Source organism: Danio rerio, chromosome 7 (genome assembly GCF_049306965.1).
Source record: "Danio rerio strain Tuebingen ecotype United States chromosome 7, GRCz12tu, whole genome shotgun sequence".
Lineage (NCBI taxonomy): Eukaryota > Metazoa > Chordata > Actinopteri > Cypriniformes > Danionidae > Danio > Danio rerio.
The window spans coordinates 29,334,435-29,352,206 of NC_133182.1; the positions used below are offsets into that span (position 1 = coordinate 29,334,435).

At 36.2% G+C, this 17,772-nt stretch overlaps 2 protein-coding genes and 1 long non-coding RNA gene across 3 annotated transcripts; 2 read left to right on the top strand and 1 right to left on the bottom strand.

The window, feature by feature from the left end:
- The first annotated feature begins 93 nt into the window (after positions 1 to 93).
- Positions 94 to 6,457, top strand: sh2d7 (SH2 domain containing 7). Its single transcript, XM_021474137.3, has 6 exons — positions 94 to 1,414; positions 1,776 to 1,865; positions 2,221 to 2,404; positions 3,971 to 4,162; positions 4,250 to 4,843; positions 5,321 to 6,457. The coding sequence occupies exons 1-6, from the start codon at positions 1,212 to 1,214 to the stop codon at positions 5,360 to 5,362; spliced, it is 1,305 nt and encodes a 434-aa protein (XP_021329812.1). The 5' UTR covers positions 94 to 1,211; the 3' UTR covers positions 5,363 to 6,457.
- LOC137496172 (uncharacterized) lies at positions 3,297 to 8,999 on the bottom strand. Its single transcript, XR_011016301.2, has 3 exons — positions 8,892 to 8,999; positions 6,774 to 6,895; positions 3,297 to 5,751 (listed from the first exon to the last, which is right to left on the bottom strand). It is a non-coding gene; the product is annotated as an uncharacterized lncRNA (long non-coding RNA).
- An 89-nt stretch (positions 9,000 to 9,088) lies between these two features.
- Positions 9,089 to 17,032, top strand: rab8b (RAB8B, member RAS oncogene family). Its single transcript, NM_001099259.1, is given in 8 exon segments — positions 9,089 to 9,325; positions 12,772 to 12,832; positions 13,676 to 13,736; positions 14,940 to 15,017; positions 15,108 to 15,197; positions 15,671 to 15,736; positions 15,818 to 15,868; positions 15,996 to 17,032. Coding segments are annotated over 8 exon segments (630 nt in total). The 5' UTR covers positions 9,089 to 9,201; the 3' UTR covers positions 16,095 to 17,032.
- Positions 17,033 to 17,772: the final 740 nt, after the last annotated feature.

A 17,772-nucleotide genomic window follows, 5' to 3' on the forward strand; every position in this document is an offset into this window, starting at 1 on the left:
TTACTCCTGAACTTATCATCGTTTTTAAATTGATAAACAGTTGATTGAGATTTTGTTGAGGTAATAAAATAAAAACAACCAATGACTAATAACGACTAGTATTTTAATTTTTTCAGGACAAATTAATCACATAATTTTTACAACAAATAAAACCAAAAAGTAAAATAGAGACTTGGCCATTGTAGTTAAACCGGTAGAAAAGTTCAACCTTGGTCTTACTTCACTAACCACAGTTAACCAAGGTATTTTCTGTAAAAACTGGTTACACAAATGCAAATCAGTGGGTCGGAAAAAGTTAAAGGTTACAACACCGTTATTATAATACAGCCATTGTTAGTGTTCAGAGGGGAAATATAACAATCTCTTAATTTCATAACTTGACCATCATATAAAGAGGCATATTTATATTTGCATGTCTGTTGTACAAATTCAAGACTAATCAAACATGGTTAAAATGAATTAAAAATGTATTTATACAAAACATTTAGCTGCAAATGAAAGCTTTGAAATGTGCAAATAGTCGAGTCATCATTGGAAACAATGTGTATTATTTTGGCACACACACATACACAGTTACCTTTATGGGAATTTCCCATGAAAGTAATTTTACACTACCAACTTCTATCAATGTCATCCAACCTTCACAGGAAATGATCAGCATTTTACATGTTCAAAATATTTAATTACAGTATGTGTAATTTATGAGCCCTTTTATTCATGGGGACCAAAATGTCCCCATGAAGATACCCCTAAGGTACATACACTACTGCCCTTTACATTTTGGGACAAAAACAAAATATATTAAAACAAGGATTCCTAAAAATTAATTTCTATGATGAACTTCTCCGGTGTTTTCCCAGATATTCACAAGCTATTTTAGCGCGGTATGTTTCAGGACAATGTGCGGTGGTTGACCTACTTCCTAATCCAATCTAGATTTTTCATCTTTGATATTCATACAGGACGGCACCTCAAGTGGAAGATTCGTCCAAGAGATAGTACAACAAAATCACACTAAACCAGTAAGCCATTACCGACTATGGGCAGATAAACTTAAACAATAGAACCTTTTATATATGTAGGAGCACATATTTACGTATGAGGAAGCTAGGCAAATGAAGTGTGCCAGTCTTCCTGACGCAGTGAATGTGTGATGTTATGTAGCTTTGAAAACGGAAAGCCAGGTGTATCGGATTTGTGTAGAGAAGGAGATGCTCACAATGGAGCAAATAGAGGCAGCCATGTACCAGAAGATGAAGAAGTCGGACAGACTAAACGAGGAGAAAATGGAAGGATTCACCATGGAGGGAGGTCAGAAAGAGCAGATCCTCCAGTGGTTTGTGGAGACTCAGGCTATGTTCATCCTGTCTGATGGAAACTTTCCACGCTGGTTCCAAGGTTTCATCTCCAGACAGTAAGAACTAATAAGAGACGAGAGGTTTGCTAACCATAACTGTTACATTGTGAGCTGTAAAACATTATGAACGGCTATAGGCTGCAGGTGACTTATAATGCAAATGTCTGTTTGAAAATGGAGGCAGTTAAGCCATCACTAGGACTTGACCCGTTCAAAGGGTACACTTCTGTATTTAATGGATACATGTTAGGATTCATATTAATGCTTTAAAGTGATATATTAAAACCTAAAAGTGTTATAAAGATGATTTAGCAACTAAAAAGTATAAAAATGTGCCTTTAAAAAAGGGTAGCCCCTCAGTTATAGCTTTATTTCTTAGAGGGGGGCACTGTAGTACAGTAACTATCGCTGTTTGCAGGGAAGCAGAAGATCAGCTCAGAGACAGGGATGTTGGATGCTTCCTTATCAGACTCAGCGAGAAAGCCATTGGATATATTCTTTCATACAAGTAAGAATGAGAACAAACAGTCAGCAATATCATGTTGCACAGCATTTAATAATTGTCTTTAAATGTTAGTTCACATAATACAACTATTGGTTGTCTGGTTAGAGACCAGAAAAAAATTTTATTAAAAAAAAGAAGACTTAATGTTGACAATTTGATGTTACTGAGCTATTTAGTTTTCTGTACAAGCATTGTTTCTTAATGGTTCACTATAACTAAAGAGATATTATCAAATGGGACTTTGAATGTGTATTGTAAATTGTAATGTGATACATAATATAATCATTTTATATTCTTTATTGTGTCAAAAATGTAGATAATGGTTCTAAAACAGTTCTTCAATGTTTAATGTTGACAGAGGTCAGGATCGTTGTCGGCATTTTGTCATAAATCAAACGAAAACTGGCCTGTTTGTCGTTTCTGGTGATTCTACCACTCATAACAGTCTCGCAGAGCTGATTGACCACTTTAAAATCACACCGATCCAGCCTTTTGGAGAGTACCTGACTTCATACAGCACTGAGATGGACACCGTGGAAGAGGTAGAGTCTATTCTTTCACTTTTAAAAAAAAAGAAAGAAAAAACAGTAGTTTGAAAAATATATTCATAAAATCATGTTGACATCATGTCAATAGAGTTTTACTTACCGAAGCTGGGGTGGATCATTGGCCAATCATGATGAGATCACATGACCAGCCAAATCAGACAAGCTTTATCTAGGTATTTTTCCTTCACTGGATGATTCACTCATTGGGGAAAAAGTATACGGTTCTACATAAAGCAGCGGTGGACAAAAGTATTTCTTTATATGTTACGGCTGAGTTTTTGGATTATTTTTATATGGAAGAAAAGTTTCTCTTTACTTCAGTACATTTCAAAACAAATTATTACTTTTTGTTCCACTGCACTGGAATAATCAATGCACAGAGAAATCATTGCAGGTTTAGAGATATTATAGCAGAGTCTGATATGGTACTTCATGATTTTACCAAGTACGATGCGATCCTTTATTATCATCTATCTTGATCCTGAAACATCGTTTTTGTTTGAAAAAGTAATCCATACCTGTTCCCTACCCCTAAAACCCAACCATAACTCTAAATTACTCTCAAATTTAGAGGGGAATCATGATAGGATAACAATCATGTAGACGTAAACAAACCTAACCATAAGCCTAAACTTAACATAAACTGTAAATGTATCCCATAATGCTAATTGGCTGATTGGAATGTTGTTTCATAGATGTTTATCCAGAAACATATCCTACTTCGTGAAATCAGGTTGGCGGTCTGATTTATGAAAAAGCTGAATCTTGACAATTAATCTCTTAATTTGGTTCACAAATTACACTGAACAAATATTTTATATATTGGATAGATCTGAAATCCAATCTGAGTGAGTGTACAACTAACGACTCACTGATTCAAATGGCTCATTCAAAGCGTGCTACAGTTTGTTTTATTTTATGTGTTTTTATATTGCATTTACACTTATTTTGTGCTTATTTATTCAAATATTCAATTAGCCTCTACAGTATTTCACTTGTTCACACAACTGAATTAACAATTTAACTTGTGTAATTAATTATTACAAGTTTTTGTAAGAAATTGTTATATTGTCTCGCAAAAAACATTACCAATAGGTATTTTTTACTTCCATATCGATCAGCACAACATAAAATACTATTAAATGTACTTGCAAATACATAAAAGCAAGCAGAATACTATTCATTCATTCATTTTCTTGTCGGCTTAGCCCCTTTATTAATCCGAGGTCTTCACAGCGGAATGAACTGCCAACTTATCCAGCACGTTTTTACGCAGCGGATGCCCTTTTAGCCGCAACCCATCTCTGGAAACATCCACACATTCAATCACACACACTCATACACTACAGGCAATTTAGCCTACCCAATTTACCTGTACCGCATGTCTTTGAAGAACATGCAAACTCCACACAGAAACGCCAACTGAGCCGAGGCTCGAACCAGCGACTTTCTTGCTGTGAGGCGACAGCACTACCTACTGCACCACTGCGTCGCCAGCAGAATGCTATCATATCCAGAAATGTCTTGCACTACTAATGTTCTTTTGTGTTATTTTTCTAGGATGATGGAAACGAGCTTTATGATGTGGTTCAAAATAGTCCCATAGTTACATCAGGAGTGAGTGTAAAGGCTCTAACAAGTTTATGGGAACAAGCTACCAACTGCCCACACAACATGGCTCCTGTCCTGCCTTCTAAAAGCAATCGGAAGCTCACAACCTCCACCTCTATTGACAGGAACAGCCTGTCTCAGGTAACAATGTCAACTACTTCCTTGGATACAATCTATGCTTTTTTACATACTCAGTATTGAGTTTCATTCATGTGTCAAAATCATTAGGCAATGAAAATCCCATCTCTGCCAAAGAAAAACGCACCACTTCGGAATTCTTTAAGCGCTGGTCTTCCTGGTACTAATCCTTCACATGAACAACACAGCATTACAGAATCAAGGACATCTGAGCACTACAGCTCTCAGTTATGGCCTACCCATCATGAAAACGGTCAGTCTTTAACTTCTAACTCCTATAATCCTACGCCCTCCATGCCTCAACAACCTCCTCCAGCTCCATTGATGACAGCCTCCTGTTCTTACGCTGTTCTTGACCCTAAAAAAATGCATTCTGGAGCTGGTCGAATGGCGAATATGGAAGAAACAGAACTACAGCCCAATCCACTCTATCAGGCCTCAACTGTTGCGTACGCTGGGCTGAAGAATCAACCTGAGGTTGAGTATGACAACCGTGCAAATCCCAATGACAACGTCCTTTTGGCAGAAAATCTTTATCAAGACGTACCTGAAGAGCGTGACTACAATACCTATGAACACGTACCTGAGAGCAACACCTACGAGGACATCCCAGTGAAAGTCAGCAACATGTACGCAAGCCTAGATGAGATTCAGACCCAAACACCGAACACGTTGGGGAAGAAGGTGAGACCTGATATGATTAAAGCAAATCTATTAATTATGAGAGTAAACCATGCTGAAACTGAGTGACAGGGTGGCTCAGTGATAAGCACAGTCGCCTCACAGCAATAAGGTCGCTGGTTTGAGTCCCAGCTGGGCCAGTTGGCATTTCTGTAAGGAGTTTACATGTTCGCCCTGTGTTGGCGTGGGTTTCCTCCGGGTGCTCCAGTTTCCCCTACAGTCCAAAGACATGCGCTATAGGTGAATTGAATAAACTAAATTGGCTGTAGTGTATGAGTGTAAATGTGAGAGTGTGTGGGTGTTTCCCAGTACTGGGTTGCTGCTGGAAGGGCATCCACTGTGTAAAACATATGCTGGATAAATTGGTGGTTCATTCTGCTTTGGCAACCCCTGATGAATAAAGGGACTAATGAAAATGTCCCTATGAAACCCAGTGAAAATGAATAGATGAAAATGCTGAAACTGTTTTCTTTTTTACAGAATCATAAGTGGTGGAAACTTCGTCTGGAGAACAAGAAGTGACAGTCCTTATGATATTTGAAGGGCGCCACATTAACCCATAAGCTGAGAAAATAATGTATTGTATTATTGTTTGCAAAGCATTTAACTTCCTAATATTCATGTTGGACTGTACATTATATAAATAACTTCAGTGTGGGATCACAACGTGATGAATATAATGCAAGGACATTGGCACAATGAGTTGATTATGATTTTAAAAATGTATTTGAATAACTACTCTGATTGTATCTATTGTTATCATTGCACTTCCTGCTTTCCACTCAATGCAGTTTCACCTTCGGTTTGTGTAAATACAGTCCAGCAGGTCCATTCCATTTCTTCAATGCAATACATGTCATTTATTTCCAGGACGGCCTCCTTTCTGGTCAACCAGCCTGCTCCTTCCTTCACTGAAGATAGAAAACATGTACACAAGTCATAAAAAGGAGAAAAAACTAAGCTAAAATCCTCAACCACTCCGTTAAAATGTGATTGATAACCCTTTCCCGTCACAAATGATTCATTACACTGGAACATGTATTTTGTTATGAAACATTTATGAACTCATTTTAAAAAAGGGGTTTGTAAATATAAACAGTTTAAAGAGAATCATTTAAGCAAATAAAAAGTACCTGAACCTGAGCCTATGTCAGCTTTTTAAACAGTTGAAATAAACAATATTGCATTTTAAAATTCATTACATTCTTCATGTTGTTCATCTTGAAATGTTTTTTAAGTGCACAAGGTTCTAATCTGCTGTGTCCATTACTTAACATTAGATTAAATGCAAATACGTTCACTGGGGATCAGAGGAGCTGTGGCTCCATGAGAAGTGAAAAGTTGCAGCAGCAGTATGGCGAGTGATACCAGTGTCCTCCAGCAGGCGGGGACATGGCACAACTAAAGTTAATTTAGTCCAGAGATCAGGGCCGGAGTGGGACTCTTTTTCAGCCCTGGAGTTTCAAGCCTCAGACCGGCCCACCTCAGTTCACCACTGACTTTATTAAAATAAGGTTATTTCCAATTCAGTTTCTAATTACAATATCACGTCTTTTTTTGAGAAAACAGCACTTTTAGAACTTCAAATGTTCAACAACCCTTACAGTATTATGTCTTAACAATAAAAATGAAAAAAAAAATTGTTACTCAGACAAGGACCGAACCCGGATTGGCGGCCTCATAATCTAACGTACTAACCACTGTACCACAACTGCTGTATGTTTAAAGGTGACTTATCTAGTTATATCATCATTAACCTGCATCCTGCTCACGAGGCTACGAGAAAATAGATAAAAAGAGCAGAGCTGCGGTAAAATAATTAATAAGAAGGCTGTGGTCAAGTAAATAATTAAATTATTTTTAAAAAGTGTGACTGCTGAGAGCAACCGATTCTGGAACTAGGGACACCGGCCCTCGCGGCCAAAAAACGGACCGGCCCACCGGGAATTCTCCCGGTCCTCCCGATTAGCCAATCCTGGCCTGCCAGAGATGTCCAAATAGGGCCCGCGGCCAAAGTTGGCCCATGGTAACCTTTGATTAGGCCCACCGTCCTATCTGAGAAGAGAGGGAGAATGAAGGGGATGGTTTAGAGATTGTCAATTAAAATTTAATGTAAGCCTTTGTTTGTTTTAAGCTTTGTTTGTTTGTTTAAAGCAAACAGAATTAAATGATTTAATTAAATGGTGTAAATTAATAAGATTTAGTTTAAATCTATATACTGTCAGCTGACAATGCAGAGACTTAGGTGAACAAATCAAGTTAAAGGCATATTCTGTTTGACTAGTGTATTCAGTATTGAACTGCACTGTGTTATAAATTTGATTGTTTGGTTTTATTGTAAAAAGTTGTCACTTAAAAAAAGTTATACTGTATTAGTTAATATGATTTAAAATATTTTTTTTAAATATTAGGAAATAAATTAAGAAATTACATGGTATAGCCTATATTTACCTTCGGCCCACAGCTCGCGATAATATTTGGTTTTTGGCCCTTCATACTTTAAAGTTTGGGCACCCCTCATTTATTTTATTAAGAATGACTTTTTCAGATTACTTAGAACAATAATAAATTAAAAACACGATGGTTTACAAACAATACTTGTGTTCTAGAATTTAGTGTCATATTTGCTAATGAAATAAAACATTTAATAAATAAATAAATGACATATTAATCAATTATGACATTACAATAGCAACAGAGGCATATTAGCAAATAAGGGAAATTTGTAAGGAACAGTTGTGTCTAAAGTATTCAGAAACCTAATGGCTGTGAACATTGTGACAACACCATGAATCATTCAAAAAGTTAGGTATTTCCACAGATGTAAGTGAAAGTAACAGGTTGTGTGCTGTACTGATGCTGAGCACTCCTCCCTCCTGGAAAAATCAATTTAAGTGAGGCTATAAGAGCAGAGGGAACTTCCATGACAAAGTCATGAAAACAGAAATGTCTACAGCTGTTGCCAAACATTAAGGCATCAATTTTCAGCTCCATCAGTTATTACATTTGTGTATGTCTAATAATCATCTTTTATTAGACACTACATCATAATTATTACATAACAATAGCCAAATTATTACAATGAAAAACATAGAATAGCGAATTATATAATAGTCAAAACTATGAGGGAGATTACCACAACATCACACTTTCATAATTACTTTGTGTGTCATTTATGATTTATTGTCCAGAATTTTTACTTAAGTATCATCTCAGAACTGATTCATAATTTATTTTATTCCTTATGACTTAGTATATCATAATTTCACATTATTTTTCCCTCATTATTTTTTATTTTATTTATGAAACCGTCAAATAATTTGCGAAAGATTTTTTCCCTCTTCACAGCAGAGATGGCCAAACTAGAGCCTGCGAGCCAAAGTTGCCCCATGGTAACATTTGATTTGGCCCATAAGTCTCTCTGAGAAGAGAGGGAGAATGAGGGGGATGGTTTAGAGATTGTCAATTAAAATTTAATGTAAGCCTTTGTTTGTTTTAAGATTTGTTTGTTTGTTTAAAGCAAACTGAAATTAAACACTTAAAATAAATTGTGTGAATTAAGCAGATTTTGTTAAAATCTATATAGTGTCAGCTGACAATGCAGAGCCTTTGGTGAACAAATCAAGTTAAAGGCAGATTCTGCTTGACTAGTGTATTCAGTATTGAACTGCACTGTGTTATAAATTTGATTAAAGAAAGAGAATGATGGGGAGGTGGCTGAAGAGAATATTTTTGACAAAGATGGTCGTTTTAAATTTAATACAACCTTTTGTTTGTTTGTTTTGTAAATGAATCAGATTTTCTGAAAATGTAAATATTGTCACGCAACTGAACAGAGGGCAAATGCACAAGACATCAGCAAGCAAATCAAGGCTAAGGCAGCTTAGTGCATTCAGCGTTGAAGTCCATTATTTCATTAATAGCATTATTTAAGTTTTACTGTAATAAGTTCATTACACTTGTTTATAGATACTGCATTAGTTATAAAATTAGCAAATGAATGAGAAACTTACTCTTGGAAACTTTGGTGTATAATAGTTGTTATACTAACCTTCAGCCCACAGCCGTCAATCAGGTTTGGTTTTTGACCCTTCATGAGAAAAATCGTTTGGGCACCCCTGCAGCTGCTCTAATGGGACGGAAAAGGAAAAGGGCTTTCAGTACCGCCTGACGCTCTTGACGTTTATGCTTTCGTGATGACGTCACGGCAGACCCGCCCAGTCTCTTCCTCACTGCTGCGCTGCGTGCAGTAAAGTCGGAAACACAAGTTGAACCGCATCTCTTATGTACCGTTAGTCAAACACCGTTACTCTGCTACCGAGCCGAAAGAAGGTAGCCAGACGAGGGAGAAACAAGAAAATATGGCGAAAACGTACGACTATCTGTTCAAACTGCTGCTCATCGGAGACAGCGGTGTGGGCAAGACCTGTCTGCTGTTTCGATTCAGCGAGGACGCCTTCAACACCACTTTCATCTCCACCATAGGTCAGTTTCACACTAGAGCTGCTTGATTTGTGTACAAACATTACATTGATGTTAACTGGGTAGTACTGCATGAGCTGTTATAAAGATGCATGGAGGTTTACGTGCATGTGACTGTCTGTTGGAGTGACAGGAAGAGGCCGTGGATGTGACAGCTCGTTCACTAAACTGTTCATCGACGTGTTTTTATAAAGACAAACGACACATTTTCCGTATGTAAACGTCAGGATCAGTTGTTGTAGACTGCTATTACGTGTAAGATGAATTAGACGTTACACAGTACGCTGCATTTGTAGAGCTAGCATGATCTCAGCCTGATTAGCTGTGCGCTAGCACAGTGGGCTGGACTGCACTTTCAATTTTGCGGCTAAAGAGTTGTTTAGATTCACATTTCACCACTAAACGGGACTTCAAGTGAATTTACGACATTGAACATTTTCTTAATTCATGTTATAGACCGCATTACGAACTATTCATCAGCTTGTTTATTCTTTAAGTGTATTGTGATCGTAGGGTTGAACCCAAATGTCACCTTCCTGTGAAAATGACACACTTCTCTCTGGTGATTTTACAGGACTTCTCCAGTCCTCTTAGAGTGAGTTCACACACTTGGTTTTTGTGATTCATTAAAAAGTACACATTTAATCCTCGTTTACTTAGAGTTCAGTCATTTCTTTGGACAAACTAAACTTACAGAAAAGCAAAAGGCTCTATGACTTATATTTTATGACAGAATTTACAAAACATTAAAAACAAATGTGATCGTTGTGTTGTACTGTACTGTATATGTACTTTTATCACTTGAGAATTAGTGAAAAGCTTCTTAAAGTCAAAACATGTCTAGAAATTAGAGACACAAAGAAAGAGCTAGTGGCAGAAGATGTTTTTCCAACATTAATCTGTTGAGTAATGACAAAAACCAAGTATAGCTGTCTGTCCTTTATATGGTCACATCATGTGACATAATCCTTTGGTCCATGTTATATTCATATTTCAGTCAAACCAAAGCTTGTTTAGAAGACGAGCTAGACCCTTCTTTTCAACACTCTTTGTCCAGTTGCTTGTTGCTCACCAAGCTTTATATGGCAAGGTTTCATTCAGATGAACCACACTAACAGAACAGTTGCTCCATAGTTTGATTAAACCAAATCTGTCAAGTGTGAACACACCCTTAAACTTCACAACTTGTGTTCATCTGTTTGCAATTTTGAGTGCAACACCCACATTTCAAAATACAAACAATCAATGGGAAAAACCTTTTTGTGATGATGATCTGTTTCACTCAGATGTGTCACAGTAGAAGAAAATATGTTAAGCTACTTCCAATTCAATTTGTTCTTTAGCATTCGGTGTTAGGCATGGGCCAGTATATGATTCTGACATTATGATAACCTTGGATAAAATATCATGGTTTCACGGTATTTTGTTTACTGCTCTAAAATGTATTCTTTTTAAATGTCTGGGGAAAAACTAAAACTTTTTTCCTCTTCGAAACATTTAAAATACATGTTAAAATAAGATCTTTACATGTTAAAGCAGCATCTTTGGATATCTTTTACTGTTGGAGATACTATTGTCCTAAATACAAACAAGAACAAAAAAACACGTAAAAAGAAAATCTTACATGTGCTGTAGGAATGGTATTACAGAACATTTTTGCAGTTTTAAAGGTTCAAGACACCCGAGTACTTTTTTTGATATACACACAAATTTGTGTGTGTTGAGCATCATTGGTAAGACAATGTTAGCACCTGTCAGCTTTAATTGTGGAGAAACCGGGATAATTTTGAGCTTTGGTCAGCTAAGTTCATCTTCTGGGTTTAAAATCATTTTTGGAGCGGTATTAAAATCGATTACGTAGCTCAAATCTGCTAGTAAAGTGATGATACGTCGGTTTGTTATTATTAGTGTTCATAGCTGAGTTTTCTTATCCTATGAGAAGACCCTGCTTCTTAATTATTAATGAGAGCATGTGCTTTCTGAAAGCAAGGCAGACCTGCCAAGCTGTGAGACCCCGTCCACGCATGGCACGCAGTATTTAGGCCGTATGTGCTTGTTTCCATGATACACAGGGTTTGTTGCATGTGTTTCCTCGCGATGCTGTCAGGGCCGATACAGAAAAGTTGTTGGTTTGCAGCGAGCATTTCTTTAGAGAGAGCTGTACGAGAATTGGAGAATGGCGGACTTTGTCTTTTATCAGTTCAGTTTGTTACCATTCAGACACATCGCCTATATCTGTGCTGCTGTGTTCGTCTGTATTTAAAATCCTCCGGAATACTGGCAGGGCAAATGGTATAGACAAGGAAAAAGACCTGCTGCACTGCTTTCTGCTGTGTTTGCATTCCGACCCAGGGATTGAGGAGGAGAGAAGTCCTCCTTAATAATAGTGTTTACATGATTATCTTTATAACGATACAACAAATTGTGGTTATGTGAATATGAAATTACGAATAACATGTATAGCAGGGCATTAAATTCCTGCTTATTTCTTTGCATTCCAACTTTGTTAACTACAAAATCTCGCCACGGTTTGTTTCTCATTTTGTGAGCCACCTGACAATAGTTGTTCACTCCCCTCTTTTTCCCCTTCTCTGCCGGCCACACCCATCCCTGGCTCTGTTCACAGTGCTCCACGTCCATCATGAAGCATTTTTTGAAAAAATTCTAAGGTAGACTTGAACCGAAAGAGGGGGGTTTCATGACCCTTTAAAACCTTGACTTTTCTAAATCGTGGTATACCTTGAAAACGGTTATCGTCCTATCCCTATTCAGTATTGTTCCTCATTGTTTCTTTAGTCAGCAGTACTAAAGCACTTATTACATTATATGACATCCACAAAGTCCAATTGTTGTCTCTGTTGTAACATACATAAACTGGGTCACTTATACTTCAAACTACAGCTGGTCTTGATATTTTTGACAACTTTAGGTAGACCAGTCTTTAACGTTGTCCAGTATGTCATTTCCTGTGGTAAGCCCATGCGAGAGTTCCTTGACCTTTTGTCATTGTTATGCCACAGACTTCCCCTATTGCCATGGACAACGCTGCTGTGTCACTTCCCGTCCCATGTCCTGTCCTAGCTTTCGCTGCTGGCAGGAGTGTATGCCTTAATACAGACGTTTTTTTTATAGATGTCATAAACCGGAATCACGTTATTATGCTAATGCAAAAGCTTCATACACGCGTGAAGCCTATTGCAACACTGCAGCCATTTATTAGGTCAGGCGTACTGTATGTCACTTCATTCTGACCTTTCTACACATTCCATACCCATGGTTGTGGTGCTGTGAAAACGTGCTAATGCGGTGATTCCCTTTTCAGCGGAAAGAGTTGTGATAAGTCGTGAGATTAGTCCATTTTTATAACGTGTCACCATAGGATTTATTTGCATTGCAGAAATACTACAATTACAGTGTTTAACATTGCTTTTTTCTACATGTTATTACAGGAATTGACTTCAAAATCAGAACAATTGAGCTGGATGGGAAAAAGATCAAGCTTCAAATCTGGTAAGAGTTTGCCATATAAAGTCAGTGTCAAGCAGAAATCCCCAAACCTGTGGAAAGTTTGCTCGTCTTGGCACATTACAAAAGGAGATGAAAATATGGGAAAACACAACATTTAAGCATCTATATTTATGATTTCATAATGTTACTTTTAAGATTAAATGCAGACAATGTAAGTGATAAAAAAAATAATAATTAAGATGTAATATTGTTGGATATTCTATACTATTTACTTTCAGACCACAGGTGTCAATCAGGTAATTAGTTTGGGTAGGTTATTAAACTGTACTTTGGGCAAAGAACAAAGTATCAACGTACAGTGCTCTACATAATTGAGTACACCTCATTTTGAAAATGAATATTTGTATTTATTTCTGAGTGAATATAGGCAATGTATTTTGGTGCTTTTAAATGTAACAGATTAATTAAACAGTTATTTTTATCAAAATGATATTTTAGTAACAAAACATATTTAGAAATTAAAAGATAATACAATTAAATTCAAGCAATAAAATTGTTTAAAAAATTACAACCTACAAAATTTGAACTAAATGTTTCAATTTTTTTGCTTCTCTTGATTTTTCCTCTTTAATAAATTTGTATTTTATATGTTTCTGTAATATAAATTTTGGTGTTCTAGTTTTTGGACCGTTGTCATAAGTTATTTTATTAGATAAGCTCCAGATATGGCTTCAGTACTAACTAATGTATATGCACAAAGATAATATTGTATAGCTTCCTATTACAAATATGAATTTAAAAGAGAGATTTGTGAGGGGTGTATTTGTATATGCTGAGCACTGTATACATAAAACATTTTTAAAGTGTTCTTAATTTGCTGTGAAGGGATACGGCGGGACAGGAGAGGTTCAGAACCATCACCACTGCATATTACAGAGGAGCAATGGTGAGACATGTTGCATTATTTTCTTTAGATATGGTACTGCATAGGGCTGCACAATAAATAAATTCAGCATCGATATCACAATGTGTGCATCTGCATTAGTCACATTGCAAGACACGCAACGTTGAGTCTGAAAGTTGACCAGGAGCTTCAGAATTGTATTTAATTACAGAATTTAGATGGAATTTATATGATTTATGTAAAACCAATAAAGGTATCTTACTTAGAAGTTTTGTGTTGTTTCTTGTCCAAAATATCTGCATTTCAAAACAAAAACAAGATTATTTGACTTACCCTTATGATTTTGCTTGTTTTAGGGAAAAATTCTTCATTTTGATTCATTTCTTCTCACTTGAAGACAAAACATTTTTACCTGGGGGAAAAATAAACAGTGGGGCTAATAATTATGAATTTAATTGTGTGTGTGTGTGTGTATGTATATATATATATATATATATATATATATATATATATATATATATATATATATATATATATATATATATATATATATATATATGTATATGTATATATATATATGTATATGTATATATATATATATATATATATATATATATACTCTCACAATCACACACACACACAGTTATAGTCAGAGTTATTAGCCCCTCTGTTGATTCCACCCCCCCTTCAATTTCTGTTTAACAGAGATTTTTTTCAACACATTTCTTAACTATTTAGTCTATACTTCACTTCCTAATCTGCAATTGCCTCTCTGGCTATACCCCTAACTGTACTGTAAAAAAAACAACAAAAAAATAACTTGCATTACTAACGCTTTCCTTCTTAGACTTTACACACCTGAAACTTGCCTACAGCACTTATTCATTGTTGCTCTTATAGCTGTGTAAATTGCTTCCTTGTCCTCATTTGTTAGTCGCTTTGGATAAAAGCGTCTGAAAAATGTAAATGTAAACATAATAGTTTTAATAACTCATTTCTAAAAACTGATTTATTTTATCTTTGCTACAATGACAGTACAAAATATTTGACTAGATATTTTTCAAGCTTAACGTGAGGCAGGTATCGAAAAAATATATAGCTTATAGGGGCTAATAATTTTGTCCTTAAAATGGTGTTTAAATATATATAAATATGTATATCGTGCAGCCCTTGTTATGTATGTTTTGTATGTATTGTTTTAGTTCTACTGAAGCCATATGTTTTTTTTTTCTCGTCATTTTACAGGGAATTATGCTGGTGTATGATATCACAAATGAGAAATCATTTGACAACATCAAGAACTGGATCAGGAACATTGAGGAGGTGAGAAACAGACATAATGCTGATGTAGATAAGCAAGTTTTCACTTCATTCAGCGAGTCAGATGAGTTGACTTCTCTTCTGTTTTATCAGCATGCATCGTCAGATGTGGAGCGAATGATATTGGGTAACAAGTGTGACATGAACGACAAGAGACAAGTTTCAAAAGAAAGAGGAGAGAAGGTATGCTTAATATAAAAATAATAATGATTAAAATGATGTGTGTTGGCTCAGTGGTCAGCACTGTCACCTCACAGCAAGAAGATCAGTAATTCGAGTCCTGGCTGGGCAAGGTAGCATTTCTGTGTGAAGTTCGCATGTTCTCCCTGTGTTTGTGTGGGTTTCCTCCAGGCTCCCACAGTTCAAAGACGCTATAGGTGAATTGAATAAACTAAATTAGCCGTAGTGAATGTGAGAGTGTATGGCTGTTTCCCAGTTCTGGGTTGTGGCTGGAAGAGCATCTGCTGCATAAAACATATGCTGGAATAATAGGCGGTTCATCCCTCTGTAGCGAACCCTGATAAATATATAACTAAGCCGAAAGAAAATGAATGAATGAAAATGACATATTCAGAAAAGCAAGAACATATGTGGTATGTGAAAATGCTGATGTTTTTAAGTAAACAGTTCCTTTTTTTCCTCTTGTTTTGCTACAGCTAGCTATTGATTACGGAATCAAGTTCTTGGAAACCAGTGCAAAATCTAGCACAAATGTTGAAGAGGTGGGTTGAACCACTAAATTGAGTTTTTGCTTAGATTTGCATGTTTCAAGTGTTCAAGTGTAATGTTTTCTTTATTGCTAGGCATTTGTCACTCTTGCTAGAGACATCATGACGAGATTAAACAGGAAAATGGTGAGGATGTTGATGGTGGAGATGTTCATAACCTTATCTAATAACATTGATGAGCTTTGTACTGCCTGAATACAGAAATATAATTTGTATATAATATTGAATATGTCCCCCATATATTTGTGTTTAGAATGAGAATAACCCTTCAGGGGGAGGAGGAGGAGGAGCAGTAAAAATCACAGAGAGTCGATCCAAGAAGCCAAGCTTCTTCCGCTGCATTCTGCTCTAACCCAGCAACTCCTGCAGCCTTAGTGTGAATGATTTCATTTCTCTATGCGTGTGTGTGTTTGTGTGAGAGTTTACAGTTCCACTGGACTTTCAGCTGTTAGCTGCTGCTGAGAGCTCTGGACTTCAGCCTGCCTCATCCATACATACTGAAGGCTTGAAGACTGTGAGATAAAGGACTGTTGAGCTGTTCCCAAAACATTCCCTTTAAACCAAAATATTCATAACCTCCAGTTTAGTGTAGCCCGATTTTAATTACTTTTAGTTGATTACATATAGTCGGTTTATAGTTCCATTGATTTCAAAGTGCTTTATTCAACTAGAATTTAATGAAGAAAAATGCGTGAAGAGATTAAAGAAATCGAACTCCTGCTCTAATGCAGGTTTTGGCAATAAAGACCTAAAGTAGCGACTGACGAGCCTATTGGTTTGACAGTTAAGCGTTGGTCAAACTGAAGGACATGCAATATAAATATATAGTTTGTGTCATTGTTAAACATATTTGTTTTGTTATATTTAAAGTCACTCCTTTATCTACTTAAAGGGATAGTTCACCAAAAATTGAAGAATTACACACCATTTACTCACTCTAAAGTAGTTGCAAACCTTTATGAGTACTGTGTATGAATATCCTGTGAGCACAAAAGAAGATAATGTAAAGCTGATAACATTGATGTACACAGCAGGAGAAACAAATACAATGGAAGTGAATGGTTACAGGTTTGTCTTCTTTTGTGTTTTTACATAAGGAAGAAACTCAAACAAGTAAATGAGCACAGAACCTTCAGTTTTGGGTGAACTATCCCTTTAATTTCATTTATAGTTACTGACCCAAAGCTGCAATAAATTGTGGAAATCAAAACTTCACAGGTTATAGTCTTCCCCCTTACATTTTAATATAGACCAAAGCTGTTATTGGTATTAACAGTAAAAAAAAAAAAATCCTTATCTTTGACTTTTGGTTGTAATCTCTTATAGTGAGCACGAGAAGAAAAAGAAAAGAATCAAGCTTGTTGAAGCAGCAGCCGGCTAGGCCATGTATATTAGTATATACAGTATTACATTTACTAATGGTATTATATTTTTATACTCTACCGACATCTTTTACTTACCCCTGCATAAGCACCTAAAGCATGTTAACCTGTGAGATGGATTCATTTGTTAATACTTATTTTTTTAACTCATTTAAACGTCGTCACAGTATACTGTACAATGTCTTTTTGTAATACCCTCTTTTATAAGACTCCTATGAGTGTGAAGTCGTATAGTGTTTACAGTACCACTGCAGCATCTTTTGTTTTTGTTATGCACTGATGTTATGTGTGTAAACCACTTCATGAACCACTTGTGAAATCAGCCACTCGAAAAAGTGGAAGATTGTTCTAGCTTGAATGAGTTTATTAGGCTATTGCTAGGCCCATATGGAATGATTTTGGTAGGAGGAAAAAATAACTTGCAATTCTGTTGAATGGATTTTGATTATGTCAGATTTATCAACCAAAGCTGGGAGTACTAGACTCTTTTTTTTCTCTCTCTTTCTCTCTCTCTCTCTTTTTTTTAATGCCAGCTTTTTGCATGGCAGATATTCCAGTTTTGTGTAAATCTGCTGATTGTTGTATATCTACAGATTCCATGTGGGCCTGCTAATGACTTAATTTTATGTGTGTGTGTGTGTGTGTGTG

What these genes read in the sequence shown, in the direction of transcription:
- sh2d7 (XM_021474137.3), top strand. Translation starts at nt 1,212, where the DNA reads ATGCTCACAATGGAGCAAATAGAGGCAGCCATGTACCAGAAGATGAAG. An exon ending in CAAGGTTTCATCTCCAGACA is followed by an intron (nt 1,415 to 1,775) that starts GTAAGAACTAAT and finishes CGCTGTTTGCAG; the next exon opens with GGAAGCAGAAGATCAGCTCA. An exon ending in ACAGGAACAGCCTGTCTCAG is followed by an intron (nt 4,163 to 4,249) that starts GTAACAATGTCA and finishes CAAAATCATTAG; the next exon opens with GCAATGAAAATCCCATCTCT.